Source organism: Sciurus carolinensis, chromosome 12 (assembly GCF_902686445.1).
Source record: "Sciurus carolinensis chromosome 12, mSciCar1.2, whole genome shotgun sequence".
Lineage (NCBI taxonomy): Eukaryota > Metazoa > Chordata > Mammalia > Rodentia > Sciuridae > Sciurus > Sciurus carolinensis.
In genome coordinates, this window is record NC_062224.1 from 45693156 (window position 1) to 45714874 (window position 21719).

The 21719-nt window shown below is 33.6% G+C and overlaps 1 protein-coding gene across 3 annotated transcripts in view; it reads right to left on the reverse strand.

The window, feature by feature from the left end:
- Zeb1 (zinc finger E-box binding homeobox 1) overlaps positions 1–21719 on the reverse strand; it is a 162215-nt gene that overhangs the window by 2606 nt on the left and 137890 nt on the right. For all 3 annotated transcript variants that reach the window (XM_047520024.1, XM_047520023.1, XM_047520021.1), the window contains 5 exons: positions 16916–17077; positions 13458–13660; positions 11481–11586; positions 6160–7967; positions 3039–3219 (listed from right to left, as the gene is read on the reverse strand). In XM_047520024.1, the coding sequence (XP_047375980.1) occupies positions 3039–3219; positions 6160–7967; positions 11481–11586; positions 13458–13660; positions 16916–17077 (2460 nt within the window). The remainder of the gene's footprint in view (positions 1–3038; positions 3220–6159; positions 7968–11480; positions 11587–13457; positions 13661–16915; positions 17078–21719) is intronic.

Genomic DNA, 21719 nt, shown 5'->3' on the forward strand with positions numbered 1-21719 from the left:
TTTTTGTAAGTGTTGGGGACACTTTAGGTTGTGGGAGGGGCAGGACTATAATTTCAGGTTTTAAAAACTTCCAGGTCCCAAACTGTTCTGTATGATGTTAATCTGATTTGTCATTTATACAAGAAAATTTAGTGGCATCATTTAGTGTCAAAATTTAGTCTTATCTCTGCAGATGAGAAGATCAATAGGAAAGACATTAAGACTGAAATCCCAAACATACAGGCATCATGACCATAATGTCTAAAAAAATATGTGAACATAGAAGGTAAAAAATGTGAAGTGCTAATCAGATATTTGGCAGTGAGTGCTGTGGGGGCAAGGAGGGGTAGAGGTGTTTCTCAACTTGGTTTTTCTTCTCTGTTTTTTTTTTTTTCTTCCCCTGTACCAGGGATTGAACTCAAGGGCACTCGACCACTAAGCTACATCCCCAACCCTATTTTTTGTATTTTATTTAGAGACAGGGTCTCACTGAGTTGCTTAGTGCCTTGTGCTTTTGCTGAGGCTGGCTTTGAACTCACAATCCTCCTGCCTCAGCCTCTCGAGTCACTGGGATTATAGGCATGCACTACTATGCCCAGCTTGGTTTTTCTTTATTTTCCTTCTTAAGGACCCTTTTCAGATTTCCTTTTCCTTGTCACAACCTCTGTCCTAATGAAATTTTAATGCCTCACATATGCTTTTTATATATGACAAAACTCATATATGTATGTGTGTGTGTGTTTATATAGTCATACATACATACATACACATACACACAGTTGATACACTGAGGTCCTTAAGAAAACCACAAACTATTATAATATCTAAGTCTTTTTTGCCCCTTGAGGGCATCCTTGCTCCTATTGAGAATGCATGAACTGGAGAAATGATGTTGCCCAGACATGAAAAGAACTGACAACTGGATTATAATCAGGGTCAGTAATGTCCAACTTCAGTGCTATCAAGCAGTTAACACTAACAAATGTAGAAATGATTTGTTTTTATTTTTAGGCATAGCATATTTCTCAAATATATTTTTCATTTTGCTACATACTAATATTTAACTCCTGTCCAAAGCAGAAGATTTTCTAATTTTCCTCAGGTCTCACCAAAAACAACTAGAGGAATGTGTAGCAAGGGGTTTGTTTTGAGATAGCTTTCTCTTATGCAATACTGGTTTTTAACTCTAAGAACTGCCCAAATGTCACTGCACGTACTTTTGAATCTATAGTCTAAAGAAAGGAAAACAATTCTTGATATCTTTTCACAGAGTGAATGAATTAGCATACTTGATAAGAATAAGAGAGATAAATATGGAAGCTAAACCACAATACAGTGGGGGAGGGGAAGAAGAGAAGTTCAGTAGATTAGACAAAGGGAATGTGGGAAAGCAGGGGGGACAGAAATGGGAAAGACAGTAGAATGGTTCTAACATAATTTTTCTATGTACATATATGAAAATACCTTAGTGAATCCCACCATCAGGTACACCATAGGGTCCTAATTAGAATAAGATTTGCTTGTATAATTATGTCATAATGGACTCTACTACCATGTATAACTAAAAAGAACCAATAAAAAATAAGAAAAAATAATCCTAGAATTTACAAAAATAAGAGTAATTTTTGAATTATTTTTCTCTATATATTTACATTTAACTCCTGACAAAATTGAGTCACATTAAGCAGATTGCCAGATACAACTATGAATTACAATCACATGATGCTAATATTTAAAAATTTTAATCATGAAATAATTGGAATAAATACACAATCAAAAGATTATATGTGGGCTGGGGTTGTGGCTCAGTGGTAGCACACTCGCCTAGCAGGCGTGAGGACCTGAGTTTGATCCTTAGCACCACATAAAAATAAAGGTACTGTATCCACCTACAACTGAAAAAAACCTATAACATATATATATCTATACAACTAACCATCTATCTATATATAGAGAAAGAATATGTGAAACAGTTGTGTGTGTATGTAACATAAGAATATATCCCTCTATGTTTAATATGTTTTATAATAAATGGATGTTGACTTTCAAAAAAAATATGGATACTGTAGTCAAAAAGGCAGGCAGAGGACAGGGAAGGCAAAGGATTAAAGAGCTCATGATAAATCCAGTCCTTTTTACAGCAATCTGTTTTAGAGAAGAAGAGTAGAATGCTACATTTGGCTAGAAGAGTCTACAGCTAAATTATTAGGAATTCTATAAGCTGATTCAAAACCAATTCAAGCTTGAAATCAGTCATGGTGGGAATATTTAGGCCACAGAAATCTGTAAACACTACACATAAGGGTTTCCCTAACCCTTCAGAGAACCAGTTGTTAAAATTTACCAGCACTCCACTGGATAAGAGGTATTGGCTGGGCCAGGAATTGGTAAAATGTGTTCTGCAAAAGTCATACAGTAAATACTTTAAGCTTTGTTGGCCAAATGGTCTCTGCTTCTGGTACTCAATTCTGCATTATAGATGCAGGAGAGTGGTCACAGACACTTGCAAATGAATGAGTATGGCTATGTTCCAATACAACTACATTTAGGAATGCTATAATTTGATTTTTAAATTATTTTCACATGCCATAAATAATATTCTTCTTTTCATCTGTTTCAATCATTAAAAAGATATTAAAAATTCTTAGCAGGACATACAAAACAGGTGGAGGTCCACAACCTGGTCTGTGAACCTAGTTTGCCAATCCCAGAGTTAGTCCAAGAAGTGCATATTTTTTGTGGAGGAATTATAGAATTTCAGTTTGGAGGGATCTTGGAATCATCCTATTCAATCTATTAGGCAGAAGTTTTTCCTAAAATACAAAAGATATACCTGAAATCAAGTCATAAGAAGCCCATCACTAAGCATCTTTTTCTTCTATGAAGCCTAATTTCATTCCCCTGTAACTTCCCCCACTGTCCCATAATTTTATTAATGGCTACTATATTTATATTAATATAGTATACACTTGTAATTAGTGGATATGGACAAAATAAGTACATAAATAATATCATAGACACTTTTAAAAAGGACAGCATGCTTGTGTACACTAACCCACCTGTGTGTTCATATTTATGTCTCAATAATGAACTACTCTTCTGAAATATCTTATCACATAAGTCACAGGCATACATTCCATTTTCTGTTTTCCGCATTTTCTTTTTGGGTGGTGTGGAATCAGAGTCATTCTGATCCTCCACATTGGATACTCCTTCAGAGCTAGTGTCTTGCCGTTCATCCTAAGAGGGAAAAAGATTAAATTTCAAATTAAAAGACCAACAAGATATATAAACAAAGTCTGGGTTAAAGAACTACTTTAAATTAAACTTTCAACAAAATGACCACAGCAAACATATTGCTCATTACTGCAGACAGGCCACAAGGGTGGGGGCTAGATTGTGGGGAGTGGGGGTTGATAGACAAAAGTGATGCTGGAGATAATATAACCAAACTATAGCAAAACATATATGCTCAACTGGTACTGAAAATAAAAGAACACCAAAAAGAAAATGTAAAATGTGTGGTTACATTTACTTGGTTTCAAGTGAATCATTTAGCTTATGAGTTTGCTAATTAATAACTAATTTCTAACTGCCCCACTTACTTCCTTTAAATTATGGGTTTCACTAGGAAAAAATTAAGATTCAGTTTTTAAAAACTGTCTTTTAAATTATACCCTTCAGAACTTGTAGAGATCTCTGAACTAGCCTCTATGGTCTCCTTGAAGAGAGGCTTGCCCTATACTTTTTATAGAGTAAGAAAACAGACACTTCTCAAAAGAAGAAATACAGATGGTCAATACATATCTAAAAAGATGTTCAACATCTCTAGCAATTAGAGAGAAATGCAAATTAAGACTACAGTGAGATTTCATCTTACTCCAGTCAGAATGGCAATTATCAAGGATACAAGTAACAATAAGTGTTGGTGAGGATGTGAAAAAAAGGTACACTCGCACATTATTGGTGGGACTGCAACTTGGTCTAGCAACTCTGGAAGTAGTATGGAGAGTCCTCAGAAAACTAGCTATGGAAAACTAGCTATGGAACCCCCATATGACTCAGCTATCCCACTCCTTGGTTTATACCCAAAGGACTTAAAATCAGCATACTATAGTGACACAACCACATCAATGTTTAGAGCAGCTCAATTCACAATAGCTAAGCTATGGAACCAACCAAGGTGCCCTTCAACAGATGAATGGATAAAGAAAATGTGAGATGTATGTGTATATATGTACACACATACACACAATGGAATATTATATTACTTAGCCTTACAGAAGAATTAAATTATGGCATTTGCCAGTAAAAGGACAGAACTGGAGAATATCATGCTAAGTGAAACAAGTCAGTCCCCAAAAGTCAAAAGTTGAAAGTTTTCTTTGATATGTGGAAGTTAGTCCAAAATAAGGTGTGTGTGTGGGGAGATTAAAAAAAAGAATAGAAGAAAGATCAGTGGAGTAGACAAAGGGTAACAAAAGAAAGGGATATGGGATGAGATAGGGAAAGACAGTGGAATGAACCTGACCTAACTTTCCTATGTACATACATGAATATACCACAGTGAATCTCACTATCACATACATCCGCATGATACTAATTTAAAAATGTAAGTAAAATATTAGAAGAATTAGTAGAATAGAGGGAAGGGAATGGGAATAGGGGAATAAATGGGGGAAAGAAAGGGGAAGTGCTGGGGACTGAATTAGAACAAATTATATTCCATGCTTTTATAATTATGTCAAAATGAATCCTGTTGTTATATATAACTAAAAAGAACCAATAAAAAAAGAACCACTGGAGAGGGCTTATATCTTTAAACAGGAGTACTTGATAGCCAAAAAGAATCTCCTAAATTCCTGTAGGATTAAAAAAATTCAGGCAGATAATTTTGAGCAGAGGGTTTTGTAGAAGATATGATCATACTGCAGGGGGCCTGTTAAAGAATTAATTTGGCTAAGATCTTTGTTCTTTTTCTAGGGTCCTCCTTTCTACTGTCTCTAAATCCACAAATTTCCTAGAAGTTTAAAGTACTACACATTGCTTATGACTTTGTAAGGTAGGAAAGGTGCAGCCACTTGCCTGAATCATTTGTGAGCCACCTCATTTGTTGCTGAGGTAACTCCACTTTCATTACTATCTGATCTTGTCTCATGATTACCTGAGATGTTAAAAGTGGCTCTTTGTTTTATTCAAAAGGGTGCAAAATGCTCTACACACTAAAAATTTAAATGGATTAACTGGTTACGTGGAAATGTTTTTTTAAGAGTTATAACTTCAGGAAACCCAATCTGTGGCAATATTGAAGGGCAAACGAAAGCAGCACATACATAATTAAGCATGATACTGAAATTGTCATGGGTGATATCTAGTCATAAAAAGCATCTGCATTAAAGACCAAATATTCATCTCTTATATTCATTTGATTCAATCAGAAAATGATTGAAAAAAAGAGTGGGGGGAGACATTGAGGTTAGTTACATGGAAAAATTCTGCACAATAAGACAACAGAGCTCTCTCCAAAACTATCATGAACTTTTCAGGACAATTAAAAAGAAAAATACATATGTAGATTCCCATCCTTATTTATTCACAGTTGTATATTAATTATGACTGAACATTGTTTATTCACAGCTTATAAAATGATCAGTAAATACATTAGATGAGTTCTGTGTATACTTCTTGTTTGGTTAATTAAAGTCTTTCATAAACAGGTGTTAATACATAAAAATTGATAGCTAAGTCTTCTGGGTATGAACATATTTTTCATTTATTAATGATCATAATCAATGCAGAAACTAATGCTAATTTTGAGAATTTAAATATAAAAACAGAAATCCAATTAATGAGCATTCTAGTTTTTATTTTCTCTTTGTTTCTAACTTTAAATAGGTGTCTAGCCGAGATATGTAAGTCATTTTTCACAGTAGAGTAGCACTTCAAACTTTAGTTGACACCTGTAACGTAAATTAGTAATTAAAGACATGTCACAAAAGTTACAGCAAACATGATCTAGATTTATTTCTTTTAGGAAGTTAAAGTTTGTAACAACCTGACTGCAGTGACAAATTTTTTTCTTGTTTAAATTAGAAAATGTTAACTGAAATTAGTCAGATTAGCATTTTACTAACCAGGTTCAAGAAGAGTTTTCTTTTCTTTTCTTTTTAATTTTTTTACCTGATTTCCACTTGGCTGGACCACTTTCAGGGCTGGTTCCTGGACTGCAGGGCTGACTGTAGCTGAGTATGTGTAAGCCACCTGGGGAATCAGAATAGTTTGCTTATTGGCAGCTAGTGCTCGTAAGCATGGAACACTGTTCTGGTCAGCAATGGCCACGATTGTGGGTAATTGGGCAGTGACTGTAGGTATAGCAATATTTATGGGGTTGGCACTTGGTGGGATTACATTTACAACTGGTTCTGAGTCTGTAACACAACTGTCCTTTTGTGGCTCCTTTTTTGCACAAGACAAGTTCAAGGGTTCTTCTTGGACAGAATAAACACTGTTCTGGTAAACACTAGTGATAGTTGACCTTTCCAATAATTCTCCCTGTTGCTTTGGTAGTGAAAGATCAAGAGGTTCTACTTGTGGCTCTTCTTGTGCGCCCTCTGCTGTGTATGAGTAACCCTGTGTACTTCTTGCTGAGGAAAGGTTTAGAGGTGATGGGGATGGTGTACTACTTCTGGAACCATTGATAGTTGATCCTACTGGTAAAACTGGAGAATTAGTCATTTTCAGAGGACTGTGTAGACTTGTGCTGTCCTGGGAATCATTTGCATTTGTGGATTGAGACAGATCATCATTTTTTGCAGGGATATTTACTTTGCCTGGTTCAGGAGAAGATGGTTCAGAAGACTGCACTGAAATCTGTCCAGCTTGCATCTTTTCAAACCACTTTTTTACTACATCCAGTGGTAGGTTTACGGAATCAGCAATTTTTGAGAGCTCTTCTGCACTTGGTTGTGCATTCAAAGCATAATAGGCTTTTAGGAGAGACAGGAGATTCTTCAAAGGTGGCTGACTAGGAGACAAACTGCCATCTCCAGTACCTGATGAAACAGAGGACTCAGGCTTCTCAGCTTCTGGCGCAGGGAGTGGAGGAGGCTGAGCAGGCTGCTTTAGGTCATAGTGCTTTAATTCTGGAAGTGCATTAAGATCGCCTGGACAATCGTCACACAGAAGACAAGTGCTATCATTCACTCCTCCCTCAAAGTTTTTGTCTTTCTCAGATTTAACAGTAAGGTCTTCTGGCAACTTTTCGCTTTTGCAATTATTTGTGGGGACTGGATTTTCTTTTTTTAAATTTTGAGGAACAACTTGAAGTTGGCTAGGCTGCTCAAGACTGTAGTTAATGATGATTTTGGTTGTTCCATCTTGATCCACCAAAGGAAGACTGATGGCTGAAATAACAGAATGGCCACCTTGTTGTATGGATGAAGCACTGATTGTTTCTTGTTCTTTGGATGCAAGATTGGCTTGATTATTCTCCAAAACTTGCCGTATTACATTACCATCCACTGCCACTTTAAGTACATTCTGAATATCACTTAAATTGATACTTATGGGAGATACCAAACCAACTGTTGGCAGAACAACAGCTTGCACCACACCCTGAGGAGAACTGGTTGCCTGTAATGGGCCACCACCACTAAAAACCCCATTTTGTAAAGGGGTTGAACAGTTGATTCCTGAAGCAACCACTATGGGTTTGAACTCATAATCCACAGGTTCAGTTTTAATTTGGTTTACAGAAAGTTGTTCTTGAAGGGGTTTATTCTCTATCTTTTGCCGTATCTGTGGTCGTGTGGGACTGCCTGGTGATGCCGAAAGAGATGGTGAGGAACACTGAGATGTCTTGAGACCTGTTCTTGGTCGCCCATTCACAGGCATCAAGCTGATACATTTCTTGCTGCTTATGTGAGAGCTATAGGAACCAGAATGGGAAAAACGTTTCTTGCAGTTTGGGCATTCATATGGCTTCTCTCCTAAACAAACAAACAAACAAACAATTTACATATGTAGTTGATGATTACATATCCTTTTTTTATAGACCTTTATTTATATGTGGTGCTGAGAATCAAACCCAGTGCCTCACACATACTAAGCAAGCACTCTACCACTGAGCCACAACCCCAGCCCCTACATATACATTTTTAAGTATTCACATTTTCTCTAAAACAAGAAATATCAAGTTTAAAAAGCAATATTACCATGTATGTGGGGTTTTTTTTGGTACCAGGGATTGAACCCAGGGGTACTTAACCACGAAACCATATTCCCAGCCCCTTTTAATGTTTTATTTAGAGATAGGGTCTCAATGAGTTGCTTAGAGCCTCGCTAAGTTGATGATGCTTGCTTTGAACTTATGATCCTCCTGCCTCAGCCTCCTGAGTTGCTGGGAGCACAGGTATGTGCCACCATGCCCAGTACCATGTATGTATTTTATTTAGAATCATCATTTCAAGTTAAGCAATGACATAAATATTACCAACAGTCTGAACTACATGTGCTAATCATGGAATCTTCTTAGCATATATTTGTATAACATATCTGCCCACCTTTAAATTTCAAATAATTCTCAAATACCAAAAATAATTAATCCTACTCTTTCAAGTATTTTTTTTTCATATCCTGTCTCTCCAACCTACATAATTTTCAGTATTTCATTCTACTTAACATCTATCTTTAGGATAAAGTAATATTCTCAACAACTACTTTTAGGATAATTAATATTAGAAGAAACAAAAGTAAGTATAATCTCTTATAAGACTATGAATATTTATCCTTGGTTTAAAATTCCCACATATATATAGTTTTCTTGAAAAGATCTTTCCTAATGGAGGGAAATTTTAATATAAGTTATTCCTATAATTACTTACTTATTAAGCTGGAATGGATATTTCCCGAGAGAGATAAGTTCTAGTGGTACACAAAGCATACCAGAGTTTCAGTTTTAGTGACAGTGGTTATGATAAAACATTATTTGTATATGGAAACAGATTATACCAAGGGTAAAATGCAACATTTGGATGAATTACCGTGACGCATGATGTCAAAGAAATTTCTTGCTTGTGGAGACCTCCCTTTAGCTGCTTTTTTAGACTCCCCAGGGCATGAGATATTTATTCTCCTTGGTCTTCAGAGATACTTGGATACTTTTGAGAAGCACTAAGCTAAATGGAATATCTTCATAAAAACCTAACTGTTCATTTTAGTTCAATTTTTTAGTGACAGTTCATTAATTTATAATTTATATCTTACAGACTATCAGCTCCAATAAGATGAGAACCTCTGGGTCCTGTTTGCCATTTATCCCTTGCATCTATTACAGTGCAGGAAAGACACTCGTTACACATTTTTAGGATGAATGATGGCTACTTATAGAACTATGAAATGTGATGATGCTGATTTGCCTTCTCAGTATTACAATAAATCTCCTTATATCCTTCTTTCTTTTTAAGAGTTAACAGGAAAGCAGTGAAGAAAGTCAGTGTAAGCTCTGCTAATGTTTTAAGTGTAATGTTACAGAGCTAAAACTAGTGAGTTATGTTTTATCAGAAATATGGTTATTTGAGGAATCAGATGTTAGAATTGGAAGGGATCTAAGAATCCATCTAGAAAGATTCCTTTTCGATAAAGAGTTCCTTTATATTATTTTTGACATCAGTCTCTGCTGAAGCTCCCTAGTAAATAAACGGGAAGTTACTGCCTACAGGACAGCCCTATGGAAGAGAGCCTAGACAAGTTCTGCAGAGGACCATGGATTTGGGTTCAAATTCTGACTCAGACATATATTATTTTCTTAACCTTTCTGAGCTTTAGTGTTATGGTATGAAAATGTAGACATTCTCACTGGATTATGTTAGGGAGAGTTATGAAATTATATAGCAAAACTCTCAGTATGTCCTTAACAAAGTTTAGTAATTCTTTTAAAAAGCAAATCCACTAAGTCCTCAAATGAGTCAAAGTGGACTTGCTATATAATGCATATTTCCTTGATCTAATTTGCCCTTCAAAATGATACAGTCATGTGTATTCTCCTATGTAGATTAAATATGTGCTGGTCTTCCAAATAATTCTCACAGGACATGGTTTTCAATATTCTCCAGTTTATCAATATCTTTCTAAAGAGATTTCTGGAATGGGATTCAACACTCAAAACGCCATCAGACAAAAGTTTCTAATAAGGTTAAAATAAGGAATACATTCTAGTGTATCACTATTTTAAATGATTTGATAACACTTTTAGTTGGGCTGCATGAGTATTTTCCTATTAGAGATATAAAGAAGACAAGTATCCATAATATAAACAGTAGGTAAGGCAACAGCAGTGGAATCAGGATGCTGCCACTATAGTTTCAGTTTTGCCATGTATTAGCTGAGTGACCCTTGACAAGTGAATTAAGTTCTCTGGGCTTCCATTTTCTTATGAACAAAAGAGAAACAATATCATGTGTGAGGTCCTGGGCTCAATACCCAGTACCACAAAAAAAAAAAAAAAAAAAAAAAAAAAAAGGCAGAAGAAGTAATAGAATCAACATCTGAGGGTTATTTGAGGACTGTAAAAATTTATGTATACAAATAACTAGCAACTAGCAAGTGGTTACATGTAGTTAAGTATTCAATAAATGCTAGTTATCATTCTTATTGTTCAGAATTACATTGATACTTCATCGATACTTACTCTAAAGCCAAAGTTACTATGTTAGAAAGCTCCCAACTTCTAAATTCATAAGCTTTATATACCTATCAAAACGGAATGAATCTGAAATAACTTTCCTATGTACATATATGAATATACCACAGTGAATCTCGCCATTGTGTACATCCATCCATAAGAAATTAATTTTAAAAAATAAACTATGGGTAAATGGCAGAAAGATCAGTAGAAGGAAAGCAGCAGGGTGTGGGGAGGGAACAGAAAGAAGAAGCACCGGGCACTGAATTAGAACAAGATATATTCCATGCTTTTATAATTATGTCAAAATGGATTCTACTGTCATATATATATATATATATATATAAAACTAAAAAAATTCTCATCAATGCTGTAGTTCTCTTTCTTCTTCTGTTGCCTCATTCATTAACTCTATATTACCTCTGCATGATTTTCTCATCTTGAGTTCCATGTCTACCTTCCTCATGTAAAGGTGATCTTCACCTCCTTATTCCCTTTTTACAAATCTCATATCTTTACAAAAGGGGTAATAAAATTAACATTCATGAGAAACATAAAGTAGTTTTAGGTTATACTTGTTAAGACATGCTATATTATCTTCTGATTAGGAAATCTGGAGTATGTCATATTAACTTGATATACTTTAGTCAAAGGTTAAATGATAATAAAATACCATTTATAAAAAGAAAATTTCTCCATATTAGTCTTCATACTAAAAGAAAAGAAAGTAGTTTTTGATCATATATGCAGATCACATTAGGATAGATTTATTTATCACATGTGCTGATATTCAGTATGCAGAAAGAAAACCAATATTTACCACTGTGAATTCTTAAGTGCTCTTTTAGGTGGTGTTTGTATTTGAAAGCTTTTCCACATTCAGTGCACTTGAATTTACGATTACCACCAGACTGTGTCACATGTCTCTGTAAGAGAAAATTGGTATTTTACTTGTAAAGCAAAAGAACTTTACACATAAAGGATATACAAGGTGCTTAAAGTATAATTTTGAGTGAGTCTGATGACTATTTTGATTCTTAAAACCCTCAAATTGCAGTCACAAAAACACAACACTTGAGATTATTAACCCAAAGGATGGTGACAGGGAACAGTTCTGACACAGCGAAAAATCTGCATCAATTTAAAGAGTCAGAGTCATACTTTACTAAGCAATATAGTACTGAGCAAAAATAAAGTAATATGTACTTTGCTAGGAACTAGAGATGATCTTATCTGTATTCTAATTTACAGAGAGCCAAGTCTATGAATATTTAAGAATCTATCTAAAGCACAGTTACTCAACAAAAGAAAAAGGTACAGAAGAGAAGAAAAGGCTGGGCTTTTACCAGTATTATATCCTCTCTCTTTTGTATCTGGTATTTCCAAAATGTACTTTAATCTGATGGGTTTTTTTTAATACATCCATCTTTCCAGCCAAATATGATTATGATAGATTATGATAGCTTTCTGCTTGTTTTATCAAATTTTCATTTGTATGTATTTCATTTCAGATGTATTCAGCACCCTTCAATTCATCTTATGAGAGCACAGTTCTCTACCGGCGTGCATCACCCGCTGCTTCTTTGATACTGTCAACTGGAAGGTACCAGGCATCTGAAACTTAACATGATTAACACCAAACTCTATTAATTTCCCTCCAGCAAGTTATTTTCCTCTCTAGTGTCTCCTATCTTTGTGAATAGCAACCTCATTCAGTTATTGCTTAGACTTGAGCTTTGGAATTATCTTTAATTACTCTTCCCCTTAATACCCTGAACGAATTCATCAGTAAGCCACCTGGATACAGACTGAAGTCAACATCCTTCACCATGTCAAGCCTGCCACACAACCTCTGTCCTGGATTATATCAAGATACTAAATGTTTTCCCTGCTTCCATTCTTCTCTCTCTTGATCTGTTCTCCATTCAACAGTCAATGGTCCCTTAAAAATTGAAAAAATCCAATATCCTTCAAGTTTCCCTATCACAATTTAGAAAAAATTAAATCTTTATCTTACCCTGCATAACAGCTTATATAATCTGACCCCCACTTTTCTGGTCTCACCTATCTTTCTCCCCTTTATTCATATTTCTCCTTGTTGTTTCTTGGACATGCCAGGAAGGTCTCTACCTCAAGTTAAACTAGTATTAATTTGATCGTTGATACATGATAGCTACCAGGAGCTTGTTAAAAAAGGATAATCGGTCATTGGCTTTAATCCTAAAAACAGAGCCAAGAATTTAAATGTAACTTAGAGTTACAAAACACTCTTAGTATATGCTTCTATAAAATGGGGCACAGTGACACAGAATTAGAACAAATCATTTGAAAACTGAGTCTTCAGGAAAAAAACTATAAACTTTAGATTCTTAGAAGAGTAATCTCTCACTATAGGAAAAAATAGTCACCTTCTGAGAACAAATAGTCACTGGTTCAAAGAAAATTAATCTTTAAAAATTTGTCTTCTCAATTTGGTCATGTAGTTTATTTAACCAGTATTTTTATTTTCCTACACTGAACATTTTAGTAGAATGCAATCAAAATCTTCTAACCTTGGAGGAAATATTCTGTAAGTAATATATTGTAAGTAATAACTTACAGTATAAGCAAATCAAGAAAAGATCTTACCTGGAAATGAAAACTACAAATTATCACTTTTATTTCATAAGGTTTCGGACAAGACAGTGTCCGAAAAGTACATCCTTTTCCCTTTTAAGTATATAAATATCCTTGTCTTCATTGAGGGTTGAAGTCCCCAAATTTGGAAAGTTAGTGAACTCTTGGCCATTTCACTTACTTGATCTCTTCCTGACTTATGTGATGTCATGTGACGTTCAAGTTGGGTTCTGTATGCAAAGGTGTAACTGCACAGGGAACAACTAAAGTTATCTTCATTCTTCTCATGGCGATATTTAATGTGTTCTTTTAGAGAGGTAAAGCGTTTATAGCCTCTATCACAATATGGGCAGGTGAGTAATTGGGAAAATGCATCTGGTGTTCCTGTAAAAGAAATGATATATTTTAAACTTAAAACATTGAAAAAATATTACCAAAGGTAACACTTGAGTCCCTATGCTCTTGCCAGATATTTTACTACCCATTTTATATTTGGTCCTCAAAACACTACAATAATGCCACCTCTATTTTATAAAGGAGAAAATGTGAGGCTGAGAAAAGTTCAATAACTTAAAAGCATGACTTTTGGCCGGGCAGGTGGCATATGCCTGTAATCCCAGCGGCTCTGGAGGCTGAGACAGGAGGATCAAGAGTTCGAAGCCAGCCTCAGTAAAAGCAGGGTGCTAAGCAACTCAGTGAGACACTATCTCTAAATAAAATAAAAAATAGGCCTGGGGATGTGGATTAATGGTCAACTGCCTGTGTGTTTAATCCCTGGTACCTCCCAGCACCAAAAAAAAGTGTGAATTTTAAGTCAGGTAGTGATAGTCAGGATTCAAACATAGACTGACTTTTAAGTCCCTTAACTTTTTTACTAAACCATAGTCCTGTTCTTTCTGTATGGTTAACTGGACAAAGAACAAAAGTAAAATTAGGATGTGGGTTACACTTATAAATGTATACATATTACATTTACTGCATTCTATAACAATATCTTTCTTCTGGTAACAAATGTATATCATTTATTTAAGTTTCATTCTTTTGAATGTGAAAATGACACTATAAAATTATTGTCACACAAGAATAAGCAGTACACAATTAGAATATATTTCCATGACTCCCTTGCAGCTGAATTCAAACCAAAAAGAAAGAGTATGGGAGGGGAAGGAAGGATGGGGGCGATATATATATCTCGCAGAAATAAAACTGGATGAATTAAGAGTTTATCATCTAGGCCTAACAATCCTAAAGTGTAATACTTTTTTTGCCAAGTGATATTAAAACTACTCACAGTAGTTTTGTATATTTGATTTTCTTCAAAGAAATCAGCTTATAAGTAATATATTATTGCAAATATCATCTTCACTTTCTTCATTTTGAATTCCTTATTAAAAAACAGACAACCAAAGATAATTTCATAGCAATCTCCAAATGCTTCATAAATATATTTTTTATTGGAGTTCAAGTGCATATAAATTAAATGTCTTGCTCAAAGATCAGCCTACAAATCACCTGAACTCTTAAGTAGCTAGGCAAATATGTTGAAATTTGTATGGAATGCATGAATAAAATTAAACAACCAAAGCTTCAAAGCTTATGATGGTATCTTTTATTACCAGCTAGTAAAGCAACCAGAGTTTTCTGTTGGAGATGATTCTAACATGGACATCTTTGGAGAGAAAATCCTGTTGTATTTTGTCCACTATGCATTTCCTATTTGTACAAGCCAGTGGGAGCCAACGTTTGGGACCTTATCCTTGCTAGAATGTCTAGTACATCTTGTTCATTTTGGATAGTTATAATGGCAAAAGTCACAGTCTGCCACTGGTGGTGATTTGTTATTGGCACTACAATATCATGTGATTCCATTTCCTACTCCAGTGTCACAGATCTACTCTCATTATATTCTGTTTTCTTCTTGGTCTACATGATTAATCCTTATAATTTAATAAACAAAATAATAATGATATGGTGAAATGACATGTTGCTCATGATATTTTAACAGCAAGTTATTTTTATAAATCAATATCTATTGAATTTTCTGACATGAGATATGAATTCATTCTTATAGATACTAATATAAAACAATGAAAAGTAAATCTGAATATTGGGTACAATAAGCATAGACTAAATAGGTTTAAAAGATAAATGAAAGTTTTTAATCTCTATTTTTGAAAAATATAAAAATTTTGTTTTTCAAAAATCACTTTTTAGTAATGAAGATTTGCTATAAAGGGGGAAATGCTAATTTTTAGAATTTCTATGATAAAGTAGTAATTCAATGATACTAAAAAATAAGACCAATCTATAGATGAATGTATTCTGTACTGTCTATAACTTCTTTAAAGTAACTATGACAATGAATATTTCTTTTTTTTTTTTAAAGATGTGGATGGACCTTTATTTTATTCATTTACTTATATGCAGTGCTGGAGAATTGAACCCAGTGCCTCACACATGCTAGGCAAGTGCTGTACCGCTGAGCCACAACCCCAGCCCAGAATATTTATATTTTTGAAAAACAAAATTTCATACTTTTTAAATTCTAAATTTCCTTTGGTAGATAACACTTTGGACTGGTAGTACTTCTTGCTATAAAACCTCTGAACAATCCCTTGTATTTCTCCATTGACTCAGAATTTATGCTTATTCAAACTTCTAGAGAAAGTCTTGCCTATGTATAACTTAGGAGAAAAGAGTGCAGAAGAGTTTGCTTAATCTACTGAAAATTTTAAAAATTTAAGATCCTATCCATTCTAGAGTGAAACTTCTGTTTTGGCTCTGTTTTTCAGAGTTGGTTCCTGATTTTTAAAAGATATAGTTGATTCTTTGACTTGGAATATATAAGGTTTTTATGCCATAGTTCTCAGTTTCCTCTAAAATCTTCAAAGTTGATTGATTATTTGAATACTAAGCTAAATATATCTACTCAACTGGGAACCCTAGAAAAAGAAAGCCAAATTGAGGATATTAATTTTCACAAATCCTTAAACATTTCAAGTACCTTCCTAGTCTTGGTATAGATCGTGCATAAATTTCTTAAAGGAACATTTTAATGTTATTTTCATCTATTTTTTACACTTAGAAGGGCAGAATGTAGAACACATTGTTTTTAATAATTTATTTATTTTGATTCATCGTAAACAAATGGGGTACAACTTGTTCCAAAACACATTTTTTAACTGTCTTTTCCCAATTCTTAATGCACTAAGTGTTCCTATAAGAGCAAAGTAGATACAGAAAAACTACTATCTCCAAATTAGTATGTTTTAAACCAGATGACTATTTCACTTGCTAAAAGAATAGTGGAAAACAACTGAAGGACAACAAGAGTCATCCTAGTTCTCATTTCTGCTGCCCACTGCCATTTGAGTTAACAGAAATTCATGTCCAGGCACCGTTCAAAGCATTTCACATGCAGGAGCATTACCACTACAAACATGAGCAGTCAATAATTTAATATTGTACTATTATGATGAACAATGTCCCATTAATAAAGCAGATTACTCCCTATAGGAACTTGCAATAAATTTGGTTCTCAAAAGTATTCTCCATAGTAAACTAGGTTCCCATGGTACATACAGTTAACAGAAAAACAATCCTTTAAAGAAAGAAAAACAAGGGTTAAATTCCACTTACCATTTTCATCATGACCACTAGCTTCTGGTGTGCCCTGCCTCTGGTCCTCTTCAGGTGCCTCAGGATAAATGACAGCAGTATCTTGTTGTTGCAGGAACTCTTCAACATTAGGATCATGGTTTTGCTCATTTTCTGCATCTGAGTTGCATTCATCATCTTTTACTAAAAGAAATGCATTCTTTAAGCAACTTTATCATCAAGTTGTGAAGTTTTTCTAAATAAAAAATTGTTTAAGAGAACATAATCATTTCTTGAAATTGTATTAAATATTTACTGAAAGCTAAAAATGAATTCCAGTAATTAAGAAATCCTTTTGTTTTATACATTTAAGGTGCTAAAATGTCTCAAATTCTCACAATATCCCTTTTGAGGTTTAGAGTCACATTTCTAATTCCATTGTACTAATAAACAAAACACAGATAAGGTAATAGAGTTGCCTTAATTATTTATTTCTCATTTAATGATAAGGCAAGGAAAAAAGGACACCTTAGTTCTCAAAAATCATCTCTTAGTAACCTATCATAAGTTATACTTTAAGTCTGAATCATTCCAATATAAGCAGTGATATGATTTCCTACAAAATAGCTTTAGTAGTAATCTTTAGCTAGAAAGACTTATAATAAGAGTCAAAGGGTATCAAATCAATAAAAATTGCTCTTTACCTCCTCCAGCAGTCCTTTACAAACAAGTCTATTCTTTCTCTATTTCTGCTTTGATAAATATTTAACCATGGGATTAAGGTATGGAAAATTTTTTTCTTGAGGGTAAAAGGTTTAAGAGCTAACAGGTTTTCACTTTGAGAACTTAGCTCAGAGTAGAGTGCTGCCTACTTCCTAAAACAGTACTGGTGCATTGCAGTTTTCCTTCATTTCCTCCACTGGCTCTAGCTGAGACTGCCTACTCCATGCTGGTGGTAACCGTAATGGGTTATCATGAATCTCAAGTGTCTCATGGCTGACTTCTTTACAGACTTCAGACTGAACTGTTAGTTCTAAATTTATAAAATGGCACTTCCTAGTAGACTAAAACCGGGTCAAATTAAAATAGTGATGCATGAACATCTTTTTGTTTGATAGTTACTAAAGCAATTCTTGCTACATCTCTTAAACAGTAGCATAACTGAATTCCTCATGGTGACTTCTATTTAAAACCTCAGAATGACATAGTAATAACAGTGATTCACAAACATTTTCACAATTTTAATACAGCCAATAGACTATTAATTATTTAGCATCTGCTAAAAACTGAGAAATATATTATTTAATCCATGTATTATTTAATTCAAACTAGGGTTCCTTTATTTTTCAGTCAAAAATAAAGGAAGATTTCTTTGGGGGTGGGTGGTACTGGGAATTGAGCTCAGGGACACTTGACCACTGAGCCACATCCCCAATCTTTTTCTGGATTTTATTTAGAGACAGCGTCTCACTGAGTTGCTTAGCGCCTCACTTTTGCTGAGGCTGGCTTTGAATTCATGAACCTCCTGTCTCTGCTTCCCAAGCTGCTGGGATTACAGGCGTATGCCACTGCACAAGTGAAGACTTTTTAAGAGGTGAGCTGATACTGTTGATTTTAAGGGAATAAATCTCCAGATCCTCAACTTTCATTTATACTCTTAGCATTCTGAAGGTTGTCTCTGCCCTTCCTTTTCCACAGTATTCTGTACTCTTATATTCTTAAGAAAAATAAGAGAAAAAGACATATTCTTCATCCATCCATTACATTAATACAATGTATTGCCTTGGAGTATAAAAATCTCTATGGTGCAAAAGAGAAAAGTTCAAAATACTGACTAGAGAAAACCTTCTTTACTGATTACTTGAAACAATATAAAACCACTATAGGTCTTCCACTCTTTCCTGTTTACATGGGTTTCTATTAGATGCAAAGCATGACAAATGAAATAGGAGTTGGTTAGCCCTGATTGGGAAGTTAAAATCAACTATATAATAATCAAGAGGAAATAACCTAAGGGGTTGCACTCCTAACTATTACTAAATAGTTCACTGCTCTTAAGAGACTGACAGAAGCAAAGTGAAGACATTCTCAAACATCATTCCTGTGATCTGTTCTTAGCTGGAGAATAAGTGCTTTTGAATAGTTAAAAGTAGTACTTGTCAGCAACATCAAGTATTTTCAATGCAACTTCAATTTTTCAAATTAAACTAGATAAAACAAGAATAAAATTTATATTTTATATGATTTTCATAGATTCCAGAATTGACAAGACTTAAAGCTATTCTTATCAAACTGTTATAAAATGTTTTTTTCAATTTAGCAATCTCCATCTTATAAAATGTTAATGTTTTCTACATCCTCTTAACAAAAATGACATATATACTAGCTGTTAGGGTAATGAGTTTATAAAGAGAATTACATGTCTGCATTTTATGAATGAATTCTGTTTCTTCAATAAGTTATGTATAAGCTTACCTAAATGTGTGCATTTGGAGACAAAGATTTTTATGACTGATAAAAATTAGATCTATACCATCTTAATCTTAGCTTCAGTACAGAATAATTATTTTATAAGATGTATTTATTTATACTTTACATATTCTTCATTATTTATAATTTATGTATTCCTCAACAACTTTGTTATTGAAGACATTTTTATAAAACTGCTCAAAATGTATATACACACATTGATTTTAATTGGATAAATTAGGCCACCCTTGTTTTTTCTTATTATTTGACTGACTGGCAAGACAGTGAAAACTGGCTTTGTTAGCAGTAGTGGAAGTTACCCAGAAATTAGGTGAACTAAGGTATTAATCAAAAGATAGTTACTGCATGTCTTCAGATAAAAATACTTTTATTAACTTTTTTTTAGCAAAAAATTACTGAAATCAACCATATCTCAATGTTCCCAACCAAAAAATGGTGCCTCTAATTGAGAAAGATAAATGAAGCAAGGTTCCAAAAAAGTATAATTCCAAGTAATTTGATGAGCAGGTATTTATAGAGCTTCTCTGCTATATGTCCCAGAAAATGAGAGATTCTAATGACTGGGAAACAAATCTCTTTGCAAATTAGGTGGCTTTGAATTTTTCTTCTCAACAAAATTGAAGAATTACTTAACTGAATTGTTAGTGATAGGACACTGAAATATTTCTATTGATAAACACAACTCTTGGCATAATTCTGAAGAAGTATAAAGAACTGAGTAAGTTATAAAATTTTTATTTAATCTTTTAATATGGGAATAAAGTTATCTCAGTGCTAGACAAAAACCAGAAACAGAATTAATGCTGAATACTTTTTCTTTAAGAAGTTACAGTAATACATTATATGAAATAAAGGCAAAATCTTTAGTTCCTTTAATCTCATTTTAATAGTATCTTCAATAATTATTTATTAAATATAATATGTTTATGTTGTGATAAATTATTCACTACTAACAAATGATAAATAAATCCATAATTTTTTGAAACTTTAATATTCATGTCATCCCTGGAAATTAAAAAGAAATTTCAATTTCAATATGTGTCTTTCTTTTAAAGAAATTGACAGTTGATTAAAAAGTTCTACAAACAGGAAATATATATCATGTTAGGCATAAACTGTATAGGGTAGATGGAAGGCAAATATGACAAGGAGTAACCATTATGATATAATGTTTCTGACTCTTAAATATATTCATTTATAAAAAATGATGGATAGTTATATACTTCACATAAATTATATTTAATTATATTTCAATTTATATTTCAATTATAAATTGTTACATATTTCACATGTAAGAATGATGTTAAACATGTCAATGCTTTTAATATGATAGAAATTATTTGCCACTACTTACATTTAAAATGAAAAATATTATATGCCCATTAAAATCTGTGAGCAGTATATAATTGTTTATATACTATAAAATTTAGATAATAATCACAATAACTCGTAGTGTTGTTAAGAGGATTAAATTAATACAGCAATGTGCTTATTAGTATTGTACCTGGTATATAGTTAAGTGTTACAACTACTAGCTATATTCCTTAGAGCAAGGTGAACGTTGTAACTTCACAATTAAAATTTTTCTCAGTAAAAAAAGATTAGGGTTTAGAAAAGTTAGATAGCTTTTCCAAGATCATGTAGGAAAAAAGTATTACCACCATAACCCATGCTTCAGTATTAGGTATCTGACATCAAATCTGGGCTCTTTACACTAAACTATACTGTCTCCATGAATCTGCATTACCTAGCCCAATTTCAACTGAAAGCAGAGATTCTGCAGTTTTACCCATAAAATTTAAAGTTTTGGCAGAGCACAACATGAAAAGGTTAATTACAAAACAAATTTACTGGTCTTTAAGACTGATAAACCTAAGTATTTAAAAATTAGGAAGATGAGCAAATACATAAAGACACATAATTTAGCTGTCTTTAAAATAAGACAAAACTCAAGAGCTGATCATCAAAGTCTAGAATTATAGGACTATATTCACCTGTGAAAGTGTAGAATTATTGACTATAATCACAAATTAGAGAAAGAAAATATTTAACATAAATACTCTGTCTCTCCCTCCCCCCTTTCCAGGGACAATATTTATTCTCAGTAACCTGCAATCTTTACCCTCTTTTTAAAAAACTTTATAAAACTGTTAACTATATAAACAAAAAAATAGATGCTTGGAAGGAGCAAACATGGTTTTGGTGAATATTTCACTCCCTAAATTTCAAGCAACAATTCTCTTAATTTCATCGACAGTGAAAGTAAGTAAGCTTTTGAAAAGATTTGACAAGGTTCTGAACTAATGATAGCGACCTATGTACAATGTTTTTGTCATTATGTTATTCTCTAGAAGTC